At 44.8% G+C, this 14,432-nt stretch overlaps 1 protein-coding gene across 5 annotated transcripts in view; it reads left to right on the plus strand.

Moving 5' to 3' along the window:
- hipk2 (homeodomain interacting protein kinase 2) overlaps positions 1–14,432 on the plus strand; it is a 277,465-nt gene that overhangs the window by 56,058 nt on the left and 206,975 nt on the right. For all 5 annotated transcript variants that reach the window (XM_072552490.1, XM_072552492.1, XM_072552488.1 and 2 more), the window contains exon 2: positions 12,367–13,453. In XM_072552490.1, coding sequence (XP_072408591.1) covers positions 12,367–13,453 — 1,087 coding nt within the window. The remainder of the gene's footprint in view (positions 1–12,366; positions 13,454–14,432) is intronic.

Raw genomic sequence — 14,432 nt, forward strand, 5'->3', positions numbered from 1 at the left:
TGCATGAGTAGGCCATTCTGCCCTTCGAGCCTGCACCACCATTCAATATGATCATGGCTGATCATCCTTAATCAGTATCCTGTTCCTGCCTTATCTCCATAACCCTTGATTCCACTATCCTTTAGAGCTCTATTCGACTCTTTCTTAAATGAATCCAGAGACTGGGCCTCCACTGCCCTCTGGGGCAGAGCATTCCACACAGCCACCACTCTCTGGGTGAAGAAGTTTCTCCTCATCTCTGTCCTAAATGGTCTACCCTGTATTTTTAAGCTGGGTCCTCTGGTTTGGCACTCGCCCATCAGCGGAAACATGTTTCCTGCCTCCAGAGTGCCCAATCCTTTAATAATCTTATGTCTCAATCAGATCCCCTCTCAGTCTTCTAAACTCAGTGGTATACAAGCCCAGTCGCTCCAGTCTTTCAGTGTAAGGTAATCCCGCTATTCTGGGAACTGACCTCGTGAACCTACGCTGCACTCCCTCAATAGCCAGAATGTCTTTCCTCAAATTTGGAGACCAGAACCGCACACAGTACTCCAGTTGCAGTCTCACCAGGGCCCTGTACAGCTGCAGAAGGACCTCTTTGCTTCTATACTCAATCCCTCTTGTTATGAAGGCCAGCATGCTATTAACCTTCGCTACCTGCTGTCCCTGCATGCTTACCTTCAATGACTGGTGTGTACAAGAACACCCAGATCTCTCTGTACTGCCCCTTTACCTAAATTGATTCCATTTAGGTAGTAATCTGCCTTGCTATTCTTGCCACCAAAGTGGATAACCATACATTTATCCACATTAAACTGCATCTGCCATGCCTCTGCCCACTAACAGAGAAAATAGGAGAAGGGCATTTGGCCTTTAGAGCCTGCTCTGCCGTTCCATATGATCACGGCTGATCATTCAACTCAGTACTTTTTACCAAGATTTGCCCTGTACCCTTTTATTGTTTTAGCACCAAGAACTATATCTATGTCCTTCTTGAAAACATCCAACGTTTTGGCCTCAGCTGCTTCTATGGCAGAAAATTCTGTAGGTTCACTATTCTCTGGGAGAAGAGAATTCGCATTTATGCATTGTGCCAATGTAGCAATTCCATATTTTGCACACCCTACAGTCTGTATACTAATGGTAAAGGTGAAACATAGATCACTGTACTTGGGTCATTTCTGTTCCAAAGAGCTTTCACTTTATTGGTCAAACTACCTGCATTTATTTGAAAAGGTCACATTTATGGCTGAACGGGGACAGCACTCCAAGGGGTCACAAGGCCATCACATTGAAGCTGTGTAGGTTTTGATATGGTCAGGTATCCTAATGACGTTTGAACCAACTTGAAAGCTGCTCTTTGTGATTTATTGAAGAGCCACTTCAAACTCTTGGCTTTAGCCATTCGTCAGTTTTGGTGTTGTTATACTGCAAGAGTATAACTGCCTACAAAAGTTGTAGACTCGCCAAATTTAAGGGCATTTAAATGGTCTTTGGATAGGCATATGGAGGCAGTTATACTCTTGCAGTATAACAACACCAAAACTGACGAATGGCTAAAGCCAAGAGGCATATGGACGAAAGTGGAATAGTGTAGGTTAGATGGGCTTCAGATTGGTTCCACAGGTCGGCGCAACATCGAGGGCCGAAGGGCCAGTACTGCGCTGTTACATTCTATGTATGTTATGTTCTATAATGAAATAAATGATCAGAATGAGCTGTTTTCAGTGACATTTGGTTGAGAGTTAAGTATTGTCTAGAATATAGGAGAACACCTTTGCTAATTGCTGAGTCCTTTGCGTCCACCTTAAATTATTTAAGATCTTATCTCAAGTAGTATCTCTGGAACCGTTTAAATTTGGTTTCCTTTGGTCGGTTACTTTTTGATAAAGAACTCAAGCTGTACAATGATTGAATTGCCTTCTTCTCTCCCTGTGTTTCAATTGGGCATTGGAGCACTATTTTTAGTGGGGATCTTGGTTGCAATTTGAAGACATGGTCATTATCTGTAAAAGAAAAAAGAAACAAAATTATGAAGAAAGAAGCTCCACTAATTTGGAACCCAAATGGAAATTGCATCTAGTATGTGAATTTGTTGTTATGCTTGATGTTTAAGTAGAAATATTGAAGACAAAGCTGACCAAGAAAGCAGGTGCCTAAGTGACTCTCAACCAGTGGATTACTACCTGCTGTTGTATTAATAAATGGAGTTGGAAACTCGTGCACTCAAGATCTCATAGATGGTACAAGAGGTGAATGAGCAATATACCTGCTGCTGCTGCTGGTTTAAGTTGACAGAGGAATGGTGATCGGGATGGAGGGAAACCTTTCTGCGCTTATTGACTGTACTTCAGTACGTTTGGTAAACCTGTATGCAAAATTGCCCAGGGTTGCAGTAAAATTACAGTCATTGTATCAGAGATAAGGGGAGAATGAGTCAGTATCAAAATCTAATCTGTACTGCTGGTGTCATTTCCTGGTCACCAATCTCACTGTACCTTTCACTGACCTTTCAATGTACTCATGTTTGGTAATGACCCTAATGCAAAGTGAAACTGCCCTCCAACTCTTCCCACTCCAGCCAGCCAAATGTTACGATTCTATGATCTGGATCCTCCTCAGATAATTAGATTGATTTCTGTCTTGACCCTGATTTGGCTGGCACTGTTTGTCACTGCAGAGTTTCGACAATATTACAATGCTGGGAAGCTAACAGCAGGATGTGAAGAGAGGACAATCCTGTCTAACCCTTGTGTAATCCATACCATTTTGCATTGGGACAAAAGTAAAAATCTGGAACTTCAAAGACTATGGATGCTCGGATGCCAAGAATGAGGTATAATAGATTTTTGTGGCTAAGGATTTCCAGGAACAGAGGACTCAGTTTGGTCAATTAAATCAAGCTGAAGATCAGCCATGGTTCAGTCGAATGGTGGTGAGTGGAGCAAACCGGACAGGATGAATGATTGATTCGTGTTCTTAATTTACAACTTGACACCCATTCCTTTGTCTCTTAGTAACCAAGGATCTAGGTAAAAGAATTACCATCATTTTAAACATGGATGTAGAATTGTATGGGCCAAGTCTGCAATCCAGTACTTGTATCTCAGCAGGATTGTCGAGTATGTAATCTTTACCTAATCCTCTTCCAAGAGGGTAAATCGATTGAGTTGGAGACAACTTCTGAACATCCCCAGGATAGTCATAGAGGGAGGTGATGCGCACACCAAATTCTGGTGAGCACCGTGAGGCGTTTCCATGCCACCCCCCTCCCTACCCAACCGCATTCTGTTTGTCAACAGCTCCCCCCCAGTAGAGTCTTGGTGAGTGTTTTTGACGCTGTTTGGCAGTCAAGGGGAAACTTGTTGTGTTTTGTGTTAGGCTGAGTCAGGTTTTTGTCCTTCTATATGCCACTCAGTGTTTCTGTTCATGAGCACGCCATGACTGAGACATGTGCCCAATGCTGAGTTTCCCATCGCTGTCTGAAGGGCATTTAAGGAAAGGCAACAAATGCTGACTTATGCAGCGATGCCTACTAACACATGAAAGAATAGTCGAAGATCTTATCAGAAGCACTAGGCGAGGTGTAAAGTGAAACTGAGGCCGTTCAACGCCCTCTGTGTTCAGCTTTTCCCTTTCCTGATCTGTTGTGTGCCTGACACAGCAAGTTACTGACCCGTCTGCAACTTTGGGGAGCATTTGGAATAGGAACCGCCCATTCAGCCTTGCAAACTTGGTCCAGTGTTCAGCGGACTGTGGCTGATCTGTCCCTCAGCTCTCTTTCCCTGCCTTTGCTGTCTTTCCCTTATGGACCAAGTTTCAGCCTTGGATTCTCCCACTGACCCTGAGCATCCACAACCATTTTGGAGAGAAGGGTTACCAATTTCCTCCCTGAAAATATATTTGAATAAAGGCAATGTGCTGCGGATAGCGGAAATCACAGAGAATGCTGGAGAAACTCAGCAGGTCTAGCGGCATCTGTGCAGCAAGAAACCGAGTTAATGTTTCGGGTCCAGTGACCCCTGTGCAGAAGAGGCATACCAGACCTGCTGAGTTTTTCCAGCATTCTTTGTGTTTGTTTCTGAATAAGTATTTGTCTTGAGCCTTCTAGCTCTGACTTTAAGATTTTGCCTCTTCATTACTGATGTCTTTTTACCAGAGGAAGCAGTTCCTCCCTGCTGTGCAGGTAACCTCAGTGTAATACCCTTCCTGCTTGTGGGTCACTAGGGGTAAGGCATTGAATGTCGGAGACCAAAAAAGTCTGGGGTCACATCACCATTCTATGCTGAAACACTGGAGCTCCAATAAGGAAAATTGGAGTGCTAAAGTGTCCGAGGATGTGTAGGCTAGGTGGACCAGACATGGGAAATGTGGGGTTACAGGAATGGGGAGGTAGATTGCTCTTTGGAGAGTGAGAGCCAACTCATAGATTCATACAGCGCAAAAAAGACCCTTCGGCCCATTGTGGCTGCACTGACATAAAGACCACTATAAGTGCACTAATCCCAATTTCCTGCACATTTGAAGTACTCATCCAATTTTTTTTTATAGGTTATAAGGTTATACAGTTTCTAGTCTCCACTAATTTGCCTAGCAGTGCATTCCAGATTCCCACTACCTACTGAGTGAAAGGTTCTTTTCCCCAAATCCCCTCTGAATCCCCTGCCTCTTACCCTAAAGCGATGCCCTCTCATGATCGACCCCTCAAGGGAATAAGCTGCTGACTACTCACTCTGTCCATACCCCCTCCTAATCTTATCCACCTCAGTCACGTTTCTCCTCAGTCTTCTCTGCTCTAAAGAAAACAATCCAAGCCTATCTAGTCTCTCCTTATAATTCAATTTCTCCATCCCAGGCAACATCCTGGTGAACCTCCTCCATACCCCCACTTGTGCTATCACATCCTTCCTGCAGACAATGTTAAAAATCACAGGACACCAGACTGTAGTCCAAGAGGATTATTTCTCAGAGCACTGCTCCTTTGTCGGTTAACTAGTGGGGAAGGATCACAGGACACAGAATTTATAGTAAAAGATCAAAGTGTCATTCAACTGATGTGATATATTGAACAAACCTAGATTGCTGCTAATCCTTTAATCACTTAGAACGGGGATACAGGTTTCCAGTGATTAATATGTAAATCCCAGAACTTTTTTCAAGTCACAGCCCTGAGACAATTTAAGGTTTTATCATTTTAAAAAAAAGAGGGCCAATGGGCTGAGAAGTGGCAGATGGAGTTTAATTCAGATAAATGTGAGGTGCTGCATTTTGAGAAAGCAAATCTTAGCAGGACTTATACACTTAATAGTAAGGCCCTAGGGAATGTTGCTGAACAAAGAGACCTTGGAGTGCAGGTTCATAGCTCCTTGAAAGTGGAGTCGCAGGTAGATAGGATAGTGAAGAAGGCGTTTGGTATGCTTTCCTTTATTGGTCAGAGTATTGAGTACAGGAGTTGGAAGGTCATGACGTGGCTGTACAGGATATTGGTTAGGCCACTCTTGGAATATTGCATGCAATTCTGGCCTCCTTCCTATCGGAAAGATGTTGTGAAACTTGAAAGGGTTCAGAAAAGATTTACAAGGATGTTGCCAGGGTTGGAGGATCTGAGCTACAGGGAGAGGCTGAACAGGCTGGGGCTGTTTTCCCTGGAGCGTCGGAGGCTGAGGGGTGACCTTATAGAGGTTTACAAAATTATGAGGGGCATGGATAGGATAAATAGGCAAAGTCTTTTCCCTGGGGTGGGGGAGTCCAGAACTAGAGGGCATAGGTTTAGGGTTAGAGGGGAAAGATATAAAAGAGACCTAAGGGGCAATGTTTTCACACAGAGGGTGGAACGTGTATGGAATGAGCTGCCAGAGGAAGTGGTGGAGGCTGGTACAATTGCAACATTTAGAAGGCATTTGGATGGGTATATGAATAGGAAGGGTTTAGAGGGATATGGGCTGGGTGCTGGCAGATGGGACTAGATTGGGTTGGGATATCTGGTCGGCATGGACTAGTTGGACCGATTGGTCTGTTGACATGCTGTACATCTCTATGACTCTCTGACTATTTCCAAAGCAGGAAATTATAAAACGTCAGATGGACTGACTGCTTATAGATTGTGTGCTTGTTGAACAAAATAGAACACATCTGCAAATGCAAATTCATGCCATAGACGTGTGAGTGTGTGTGTGAAGGAGAGAAAGAGAGAGAGAGAGAGAGAGAGCGAGAGAGCGAAAACATGTATGTGGTACTACAACTGCGCACAGTACTTCAGTGGCCTCACCAACAGTCTGTATAACTGCAGCATTACCTCCTTGGTCTTATACATCATGCCAGGACTGATGAAAGCAAGTGTCCATATCCCTTTCTAACTATCCTATTCATGTACTGTATTGACTTCAGAGATCTGTGACCACTTCCCCACGATGTCACTGTTCCTCTAGGCTATCCAGTGTCCTGCCATTCATTAAATAGTTCCTCATCTTGTTTCTTCTGCCCAAGTGCATTATCTTGCACTTATCAGGATTAACTACCAACTGCCACTTGTCTACCTATCTCCTACAATCATATTTTTCAATTGGCCAAATGGCCTCCACCTGCACTGTCGAGATTCTGTGGTTCTAAGGAGAAGCTAGGTAGGCTGGAAGTGTTTTCCCCTGGAGCATAGCAGGCTGAGGAGGTGACCTTTTACAGGTTTATAAAATCATGAGCTGCTTCGATAAGATGAAAAGCCCAGGTCTTTTCCCCAAGGCAGGAAAGTCCAAATCGGGGGGGCATGGGTTTAAGGTGAGAGGGGAAAGATCTAAGACAGATCTGAGGGGACAAAGTTTTCATGCAGGGGGTGGTATGTGTATGGAACGAGCTACCAGAAGACGTGGTAGAGGTTCAGTTGCAACATTTAAAAAGTATTTGGAAAAGTACATGGTTGGGAAAGGTTTAAAGGGGGAGGAGCCAAATGGAGGCAAATGGGGTTAGTTCAGTTTAGGAAAACTGGTCAACATGGACGAGTTGGGCTGAAGGGCCTATTTCCATGCTGTATACCTCTACCAGGCAAAAGAGAGGGAATATCAGAGGTGATGCTCTCCAAAGTGGAGGTGGGGGGAGGGTGGTGGGAGAGGGGGGGGGGGGGGGGGGGTGGGAGGTGTGGCAAGATAAGAGAACAGCCCAAGCAACGCAAGGTTCCCACACCCTGGGGAGAAAAATATTGTGATGTTTGTGCTTTACCGCTGCTGCAGGTACTCTGAATTATTATGAAACCTTGAGTGAAGCAAGATGTAAACAAGTTCTAAATTGAGGTCTGTGTCTCAAAGCTGTTTATTAAGGTGAACCCTGTGATGGATAACATTAGCCTGGTCTGAAGTATTGTGCTGTTTTTAGGCACCAAAGCCTTTCAGGATTTGCAGCTTATGCTCATGATCTGAAACTCCCAGCATCTTGAGGATCGAGTGTAACTTTTAACCATTTGCAGACCATTGTGGTGAAAAAGTACATGGGCACATCTTGACAGCAAAGAATATGGTTCATTGGCACATTATGCCGGGCAACAGTCTGGTTCTCCAGTGGCTCTGTACTACTACGGAAAGATTTGCATTTAAATGGAGACTTTCACCACTATAGGCCCTTTCTAAGTGCTCACACTTTTTAAGTGTGGCTCCCTGCCGTCAGTTGTGCACTGCAAGCTCCCAGACATAACTGGTGATGCTGCTGGCAATAGATATTATCCAGAATATCAGGGATAAGTCCATACCCCACTCTGCTTCAAGACAGTGTTGTGTGATCGCCAGCTATGGACAGAGATATCAGACCGAGCCTCAGTTTCTATGTCCTATCAGAAAGACAGCACCTCCTGCAGTATCACGCTGAAGAATCCGATTGGACATATGGTTCACTTTACTCAGCCTCTCTTCGTCAGATAACCCAGTAACCCATGTAGGCAAAAGTGGGTACTGCAGATGCTGGAGACTAGAGTCGAGAGTGTGGTGCTGCAAAAGCACAGCAGGTCAGGCAGCATCTGAGGAGCAGGAAAATCGACATTTCGGGTAAAAGCCCTTCATCAGGAGTGAAGGGCTTTTGCCTGAATCGTCAATTTTCCTGCTCCTCGGATGCTGCCTGACCTGCTGTGCTTTTCCAGCATCACATTCTCAACAGTAACCCATCTATTTACACCAACTTTATCACGAGAATATCCTTCCTTCTATGCAAGAGCTGTTTCCTGTTGGGTGGGGGTGATAGGGTGGTGGGAGTAGAATTAGTAGCAAGAGGGAATAACCCTTAAAAGTTAGAGCTTACCATTCAGGAGTGAATGTGGAAGGACTCTCTTACAAAGCTGTACCCGGGAATCCCTGCTCCATGCACTATCTCCAAAGCCCTACGTAATTATAGTTAGACTTCTTTACTCTTCATCTCAACCCTTTTGGAATTAAGGTTAACATGGCATTGGTCTTCTCCATTGCTTCTTGCAATATTTGCTAGTCTCTTTTCTGATCTAAACAGCAGCAGAGCAGGATTTGCAGCTGAAGGGGGTAAACCACAAGAGGAGAAATTATATTTCAGATTTGGTGGATTGTCATAATGAAAAGCACCAGGAACCTCAGACCAGTCTGAGAGACGTGCTCACTATTCCTGGGCCAGTCTGAGAATGTCCTGGGCCACCATCCACCTCCAAACCACCAATTCTACTGACCGTTGGTCCTCAGACAGCTAGCTACTGCTGGATTGAAGAGCCCAATGCAACAGCTAGTTTGGAATCTGGAGTCCAGTCCCATTCGCACATTAATGCTGGACTGTTGGACAGGCAGGGACACTTACTCACTCGATTTGTTTCTAGACTGTTAATTGTCATTGCTTAAAATTTCATGTTAAGGGACTATCACCCATCATCAAAACTACCAACTGCCATCTTTTTAACATTGCCTCCCTGACTTATCTGTTGTGAAAACCCTCAAACATGCCTTTGTTACCGCCATTCAAAGAGTCAATGCTTTCTTGACTAGCTTAGTATTTTCCACCTTACATAATCTTGAACTTATCCTATTCCCTTCATTAATCGACCAATGTAGGATGAAGGGCTTATGCCTAAAACGTCAATTCTCCTGCTCCTTGGATGCGGCCTTATCGGCTGTGCTTTCTCCAGCACCACACCCGTCAACATTAATCCACCAATGGCTGCTTGGACCTTATGCTGTCGAATGCCTTGTCCCAGAGCTCTCTGTATCAGTCCCTCGCTCTCCTTCTCGAAGGTGCTTCTTCAATCCAACTCTGACCAAGATTCGGTCTCCAGTCACAATATCTCCTTCTGTGGCAAATTCTGGTCAGTAGTTTTCCTGTGACATTTCACTGTGATAGGTTCTCATGGCGTTAAACTCATGGACTATTTACATTGTTAGAACACAGAGAGAGGCTATTTGGCCCATTGTATCTCCACCAATCCACCAAGAGTTGCCTATGCTAATCTTATTTTCCAGCTCATGGCCCATAGTTTTGGAGATCTGGACATGTGATGTCTAAATACTGTTTAAACATTGAGTGTTTCTAACTTGACCACCTTTTTCAGGTAGTAAGTTTCACATTTCCCACCACCTTCTGGTTGAATGAAATTTTCCTCTGCTCTCCTGTTCGCTTTCTATGCCTCACCCTCCATTCATGGCTTTTGACCCATCTGCTAATGAAAAATGTGCTCTCTTATCCACTCCATCTATGCCCCTCGTAATCTGATACATCTCTATGCTAGGTCCCCTTTCAACCTTGACTGCTCTAAGGAAAACAATCTGAGCCTATCCAATCTTTCCTGGTAGCTGACAGCCTCCAGCCCAGTCAGCATTCTGGTACATCTCCTCTGCATCGTCTCTGGTGTAACCACATCCTTCCTATATCATTTTGGAGATGCCGGTGTTGAACTGGGGTGTACAAAGTTAAAAATCACACAATGCCAGGTTATAGTCCAACAGGTTTATTTGGAAGCACTAGCTTTCAGGGCACTGTTCCGAAACCACCTGATGAAGCAGGGGCGCTCCGAAAGCTATGACTTCCAAATAAACCTGTTGGACTATAACCTGGTATTGTGTGATTTTTAACTTCCTATAATGTCGTGAACAGAACTGCATGCTGTGTTCTTGTTGTGGCCTAACAAGCATTTTCTGCAGTTCCATCATAACCTCCCTGCTCTTGTAATCATTGCCTCAGCTAAGAAAGACAATCATCTCATATATCTTCTTAACCCTCTTATCTGCCTGATCTCCAGTCTTCAAGGATCTGTGATATTCATATCAAGGGCCCTTTGATTTTCAGTAGTTTCCAGAATCCTGTCATTCGTTGTGTATGTCTTTGCCTTGTGAGCCACCAAATTGCATCCTCACACTATTCTGAATTGAATTCCATTTGCCATGAATCTGCCCAGCTGCCAATGCTTTGAATCCTCCTGCAGTGTAATGGCTATCCTCCTCATTATCTACCGCCCTACCAATATTCATTGTCTACAGATTTCTTGATTGTACCCCTAATCAAGTATTAATGTAAACCATATTCAGCTATGAGCCCTGTGGGACCACATTGGAAACAGACTTTCAATTTCAGAAATATCCCTCTACCTTCACCCTCTGCTTCCTGCTTCTTGGTCAAATTTTGAATTCAATGCGCCACTTTATCTTGGATCTTGTGGGCTCCTACTTTTTTGACCTAATCAAAAGTCTCGCTGAGGTCCATATAAACCACGTCAAATGTGTAAACCACATCACAGTTCTCGTTGTTTCAAACAATTTGATCAAATTTGTCAAATAGGGCCTTCCCTTAACAGATCCATGCTGACTATTCCTGATTAATCCATGTTTCTCCAAGTGCAGATATATTCTGTCCTTCAGAATTCTTTTCAATAACTTCACCATTCAGGTTAGACTGAGTAACCTGTAATTTCCTGGTCAATCTCTTCCTTTTGTTTTAATAATGTGACAGCCTTAGCAATCCCCACTTCTTTGGTACCTCGTGTGGCAAGAAATTATTTGAAAATTACAGACAGGCTTTCTGATATCTCCCTCCTTGCCTCACGCAACAACCTAGGATACATCTCATCGGGACCTGTAGGTTTATCCACTTTTAAGGTTGCTAAACCTGCTTAGTACCTCCCCTCCCTCTCTGTTTGTCTGTTGTCGCTCTCTCTCTCTCTCTTCCCCCTATTGTATAATATTTCACAGTCTTCCACCTTCTTTCACCTGCTGCCAGTCCAGGTATCCATTCCCCTCAGCCATTCCACCTTTTACCCCACTCTAGGGTCTTGCCCTGTTCTTACAGTCTGACTCCTGTCACTTTTACTAACCCGGATGAGTTGTTTCAACACTCTGTGTCAAAAATGTTTACTTGTTGGTCCTCCAGTAGATAAAGAAACTTTCCTTTATTTGAAGGCTAATGTTTCCATCAGTCGAACTGGAGGAGGAATGAATCCAGCAGCACTGTTTTTTCTTCTGATTGATAACCCTTAGGCCTGTCTTGGTCATTGAGCGGACACAGGATCGAGTTTAGCTGTGGTGCCATCCATGATCAAACATCCAGCAAATCCAGTTGGGAATTGAAGGGAAAGTTCTTTACTTTGAGTGGTTAGAGCATGGATCACATTTGAGCTCTAATTCCAACTGTCAAGCAGAGCTACTCATTCACAAAATATGAGCATCAATAACGAGGGAGATATATATTGTACATCTTTAATTGCCCAGGAGAAGGTGGTGAGGCACTGCCTTCTTAAACCACTGCAGTGCTTAAGGTGTAGGGTACCTACAGCACTGTGAGGGAGGGAGCTGACAGGATGTGGACCCAGCGACACTGAAAGAATGGTGATACATTTCCCAGTCAGGATGGTATGTCTGGAGGGTATGGTATTTGCATCTGCCTGCTGCTCTTGTCAATCAAGCTAGGAGAGAGTGGGACCTTGGGCTGTCTTGTCAAAGAAGCTTTCTGGAATTGCAGAAGTATAACTCCAGCAGGCTTTAGGGATTTCCCAGAGCTGTGCACTACCAAGAGACAGGGGTTTTCAAGTCCCAACTCCAGAAATGCCTTGGTGGTCATCTTTTAATTTTCAGCAATATTCAGTAGGTTAAATATTAAACCCATCTGAGGGGGATGTCAAAAGTCACACATTTTGGGAACTTCTGCCATGCAATTTATTTCTCAACCAGAGTTACTAAAATGGAGTATCTAGTCATTGTCTCTTCACTGTTTCTGGGAACTTGCTATGCACAAATTGGCATTGTACTTCCTATATTATGACATGACTGTACTTCAGAAGAACATCAACGGCTGTAAATTGTTTTGGGACATCCTGAAGTTAGGAAAAGTGCTATAGGAATGCAGGTTCTCCTTTTTGCACTTGGGCAGGTGTTATAGTGTTCAGCCTTTGTTTTGTTGTCTTTGCAGGTATGGCCTCACAAGTGCAAGTCTTTTCCCCTCACACAATCCAGTCAAGTGCCTTCTGCAGTGTGAAGAAACTGAAAGTGGAGCCGGGTTCTAACTGGGATATGACCGGGTATGGTTCACACAGTAAAGTCTACAACCAGAGCAAGAGTCCGAACCTCGCACAGTCAACAATCAGCGCTTCTCTTCAAGTTACCAATCCGAATCTGTCCTACGAGCAGACGGTGATTTTCCCAGCCAGTGCCGGCCACATTGTCTTCACAACAGCAAACAGCACATCGGGGGTGGTGGCCGTGTCTGCTCAGGCCTTGGGAGGCCCGCAGAACCTGACCCGCCGCAGCACTGTGACCCTCCTCGATACCTACCAGAGATGCGGCCTGAAGCGGAAGAGTGAGGAACTCGAGGACACCGGCAGCGTGCAGATCATCGAGGAGCATCCGCCAATGCTTCAGAACGCCACCAGCGGCGCCACTGTTGCCACGGCAGCCACTTCCACCGCCACTTCCAAGAACAGTGGGTCAAACAGCGAGGGTGACTACCAGCTCCTGCAGCACGAGGTGCTGTGCTCAATGACCAACACGTACGAGGTGTTGGAGTTTCTCGGCCGGGGGACGTTTGGCCAAGTAGTGAAGTGCTGGAAAAGGGGGACCAATGAGATTGTAGCCATCAAGATTCTGAAGAACCACCCTTCCTATGCAAGGCAGGGCCAGATCGAGGTGAGCATCCTTGCTCGACTGAGCACAGAGAGTGCGGATGACTACAATTTTGTCCGGGCCTATGAGTGCTTTCAGCACAAGAACCACACTTGCCTTGTCTTTGAAATGCTGGAGCAGAACCTGTACGACTTCCTGAAGCAGAACAAGTTCAGTCCGCTGCCCCTCAAGTACATCAGGCCCATCCTGCAGCAGGTGGCCACAGCCTTGATGAAGCTGAAGAACCTCGGCCTGATTCACGCTGACCTGAAGCCAGAGAACATCATGTTGGTGGACCCGGTCAGGCAGCCGTACCGCGTGAAGGTGATAGATTTCGGCTCAGCGAGTCACGTCTCGAAAGCTGTGTGTTCCACTTACTTACAGTCCAGGTATTACAGGTAGGTGCCAGCTTCCTTCATCCCTCAGGCTCTTTCTGTGATTTATGTCGGGGTGTGTTTATTGTGTTAATTCAGATCAGACGTCAAGGAAAACAATCGGACGGTTTTGTTTTGTGAGGAAGTAATTTTGTTGCCTCTTTATATGTCTGGCTGAACACTGTAGTTGACAGGCCTCAAAATGGCTGCCGCCCCCATCCCTCTGTCAAAGACCCTGTGGCCATGAAAGGCCAGAGTCAGTTTCCAACAGTTCTCACATCAGGTTTTCTTCACTTGTCGCTTCCTCTAAACCCCATCCACTCCCCTGACGAGTGAAACTCAGTTGGCCAACTTTTCTGTTTCCCGAGGGGGATCAGAAAACGTGAGGAGCAGGGCCCCTCATCGTCCTGCCGCATGCTCCCTCTCAAAACAAAAAGGCTTTCATTTTCTGTGAACTTTGGATCCAGGTTGTAGGTTTGAGACGTAGATGTACTGCTGTGCTGTTGCAACTAAAGTCTAATCTTTCAAGCAACAAAATACAAACTCATGAAGTATCAAATTGATTTATTTCAAGTACTGTTTATGAAACAGCTTCTAGTGCAAATAATGATTTGAGCCCAGCACTCTGAGGACTTCAAATTCCCCAATGCACCCAACTAGGTGGCCAGGTTCACTTTGTAGATGTATTTGGCCTCCCAAGAGACTTAGGCACATTTTAAAGTGTGGAATATATTCAGTGCTACTGATGGTAAAATACTACAGCGTAATGCCTGCAATCACCTGGGATTACATTCTGCGTGGTGGGTCTCTTAAATAACATGCTTCAGCATTCAAAGCACCATTACTGTGACCAAACATACATTGTTAAGGAATAGAATACTCAATAGGATGTAGGAAAGCAAAAATGTACAATCTGCCCTTTTTGTTTCTTCAACAACATGCTGCTGAATTAATGATCAATTTTTTTTTATCTGGTTTTGTAAAGAGTGCGCTGAGACCTCAC

The sequence above is a fragment of the Chiloscyllium punctatum genome, chromosome 32 (assembly GCF_047496795.1).
Source record: "Chiloscyllium punctatum isolate Juve2018m chromosome 32, sChiPun1.3, whole genome shotgun sequence".
NCBI classification, from domain to species: domain Eukaryota; kingdom Metazoa; phylum Chordata; class Chondrichthyes; order Orectolobiformes; family Hemiscylliidae; genus Chiloscyllium; species Chiloscyllium punctatum.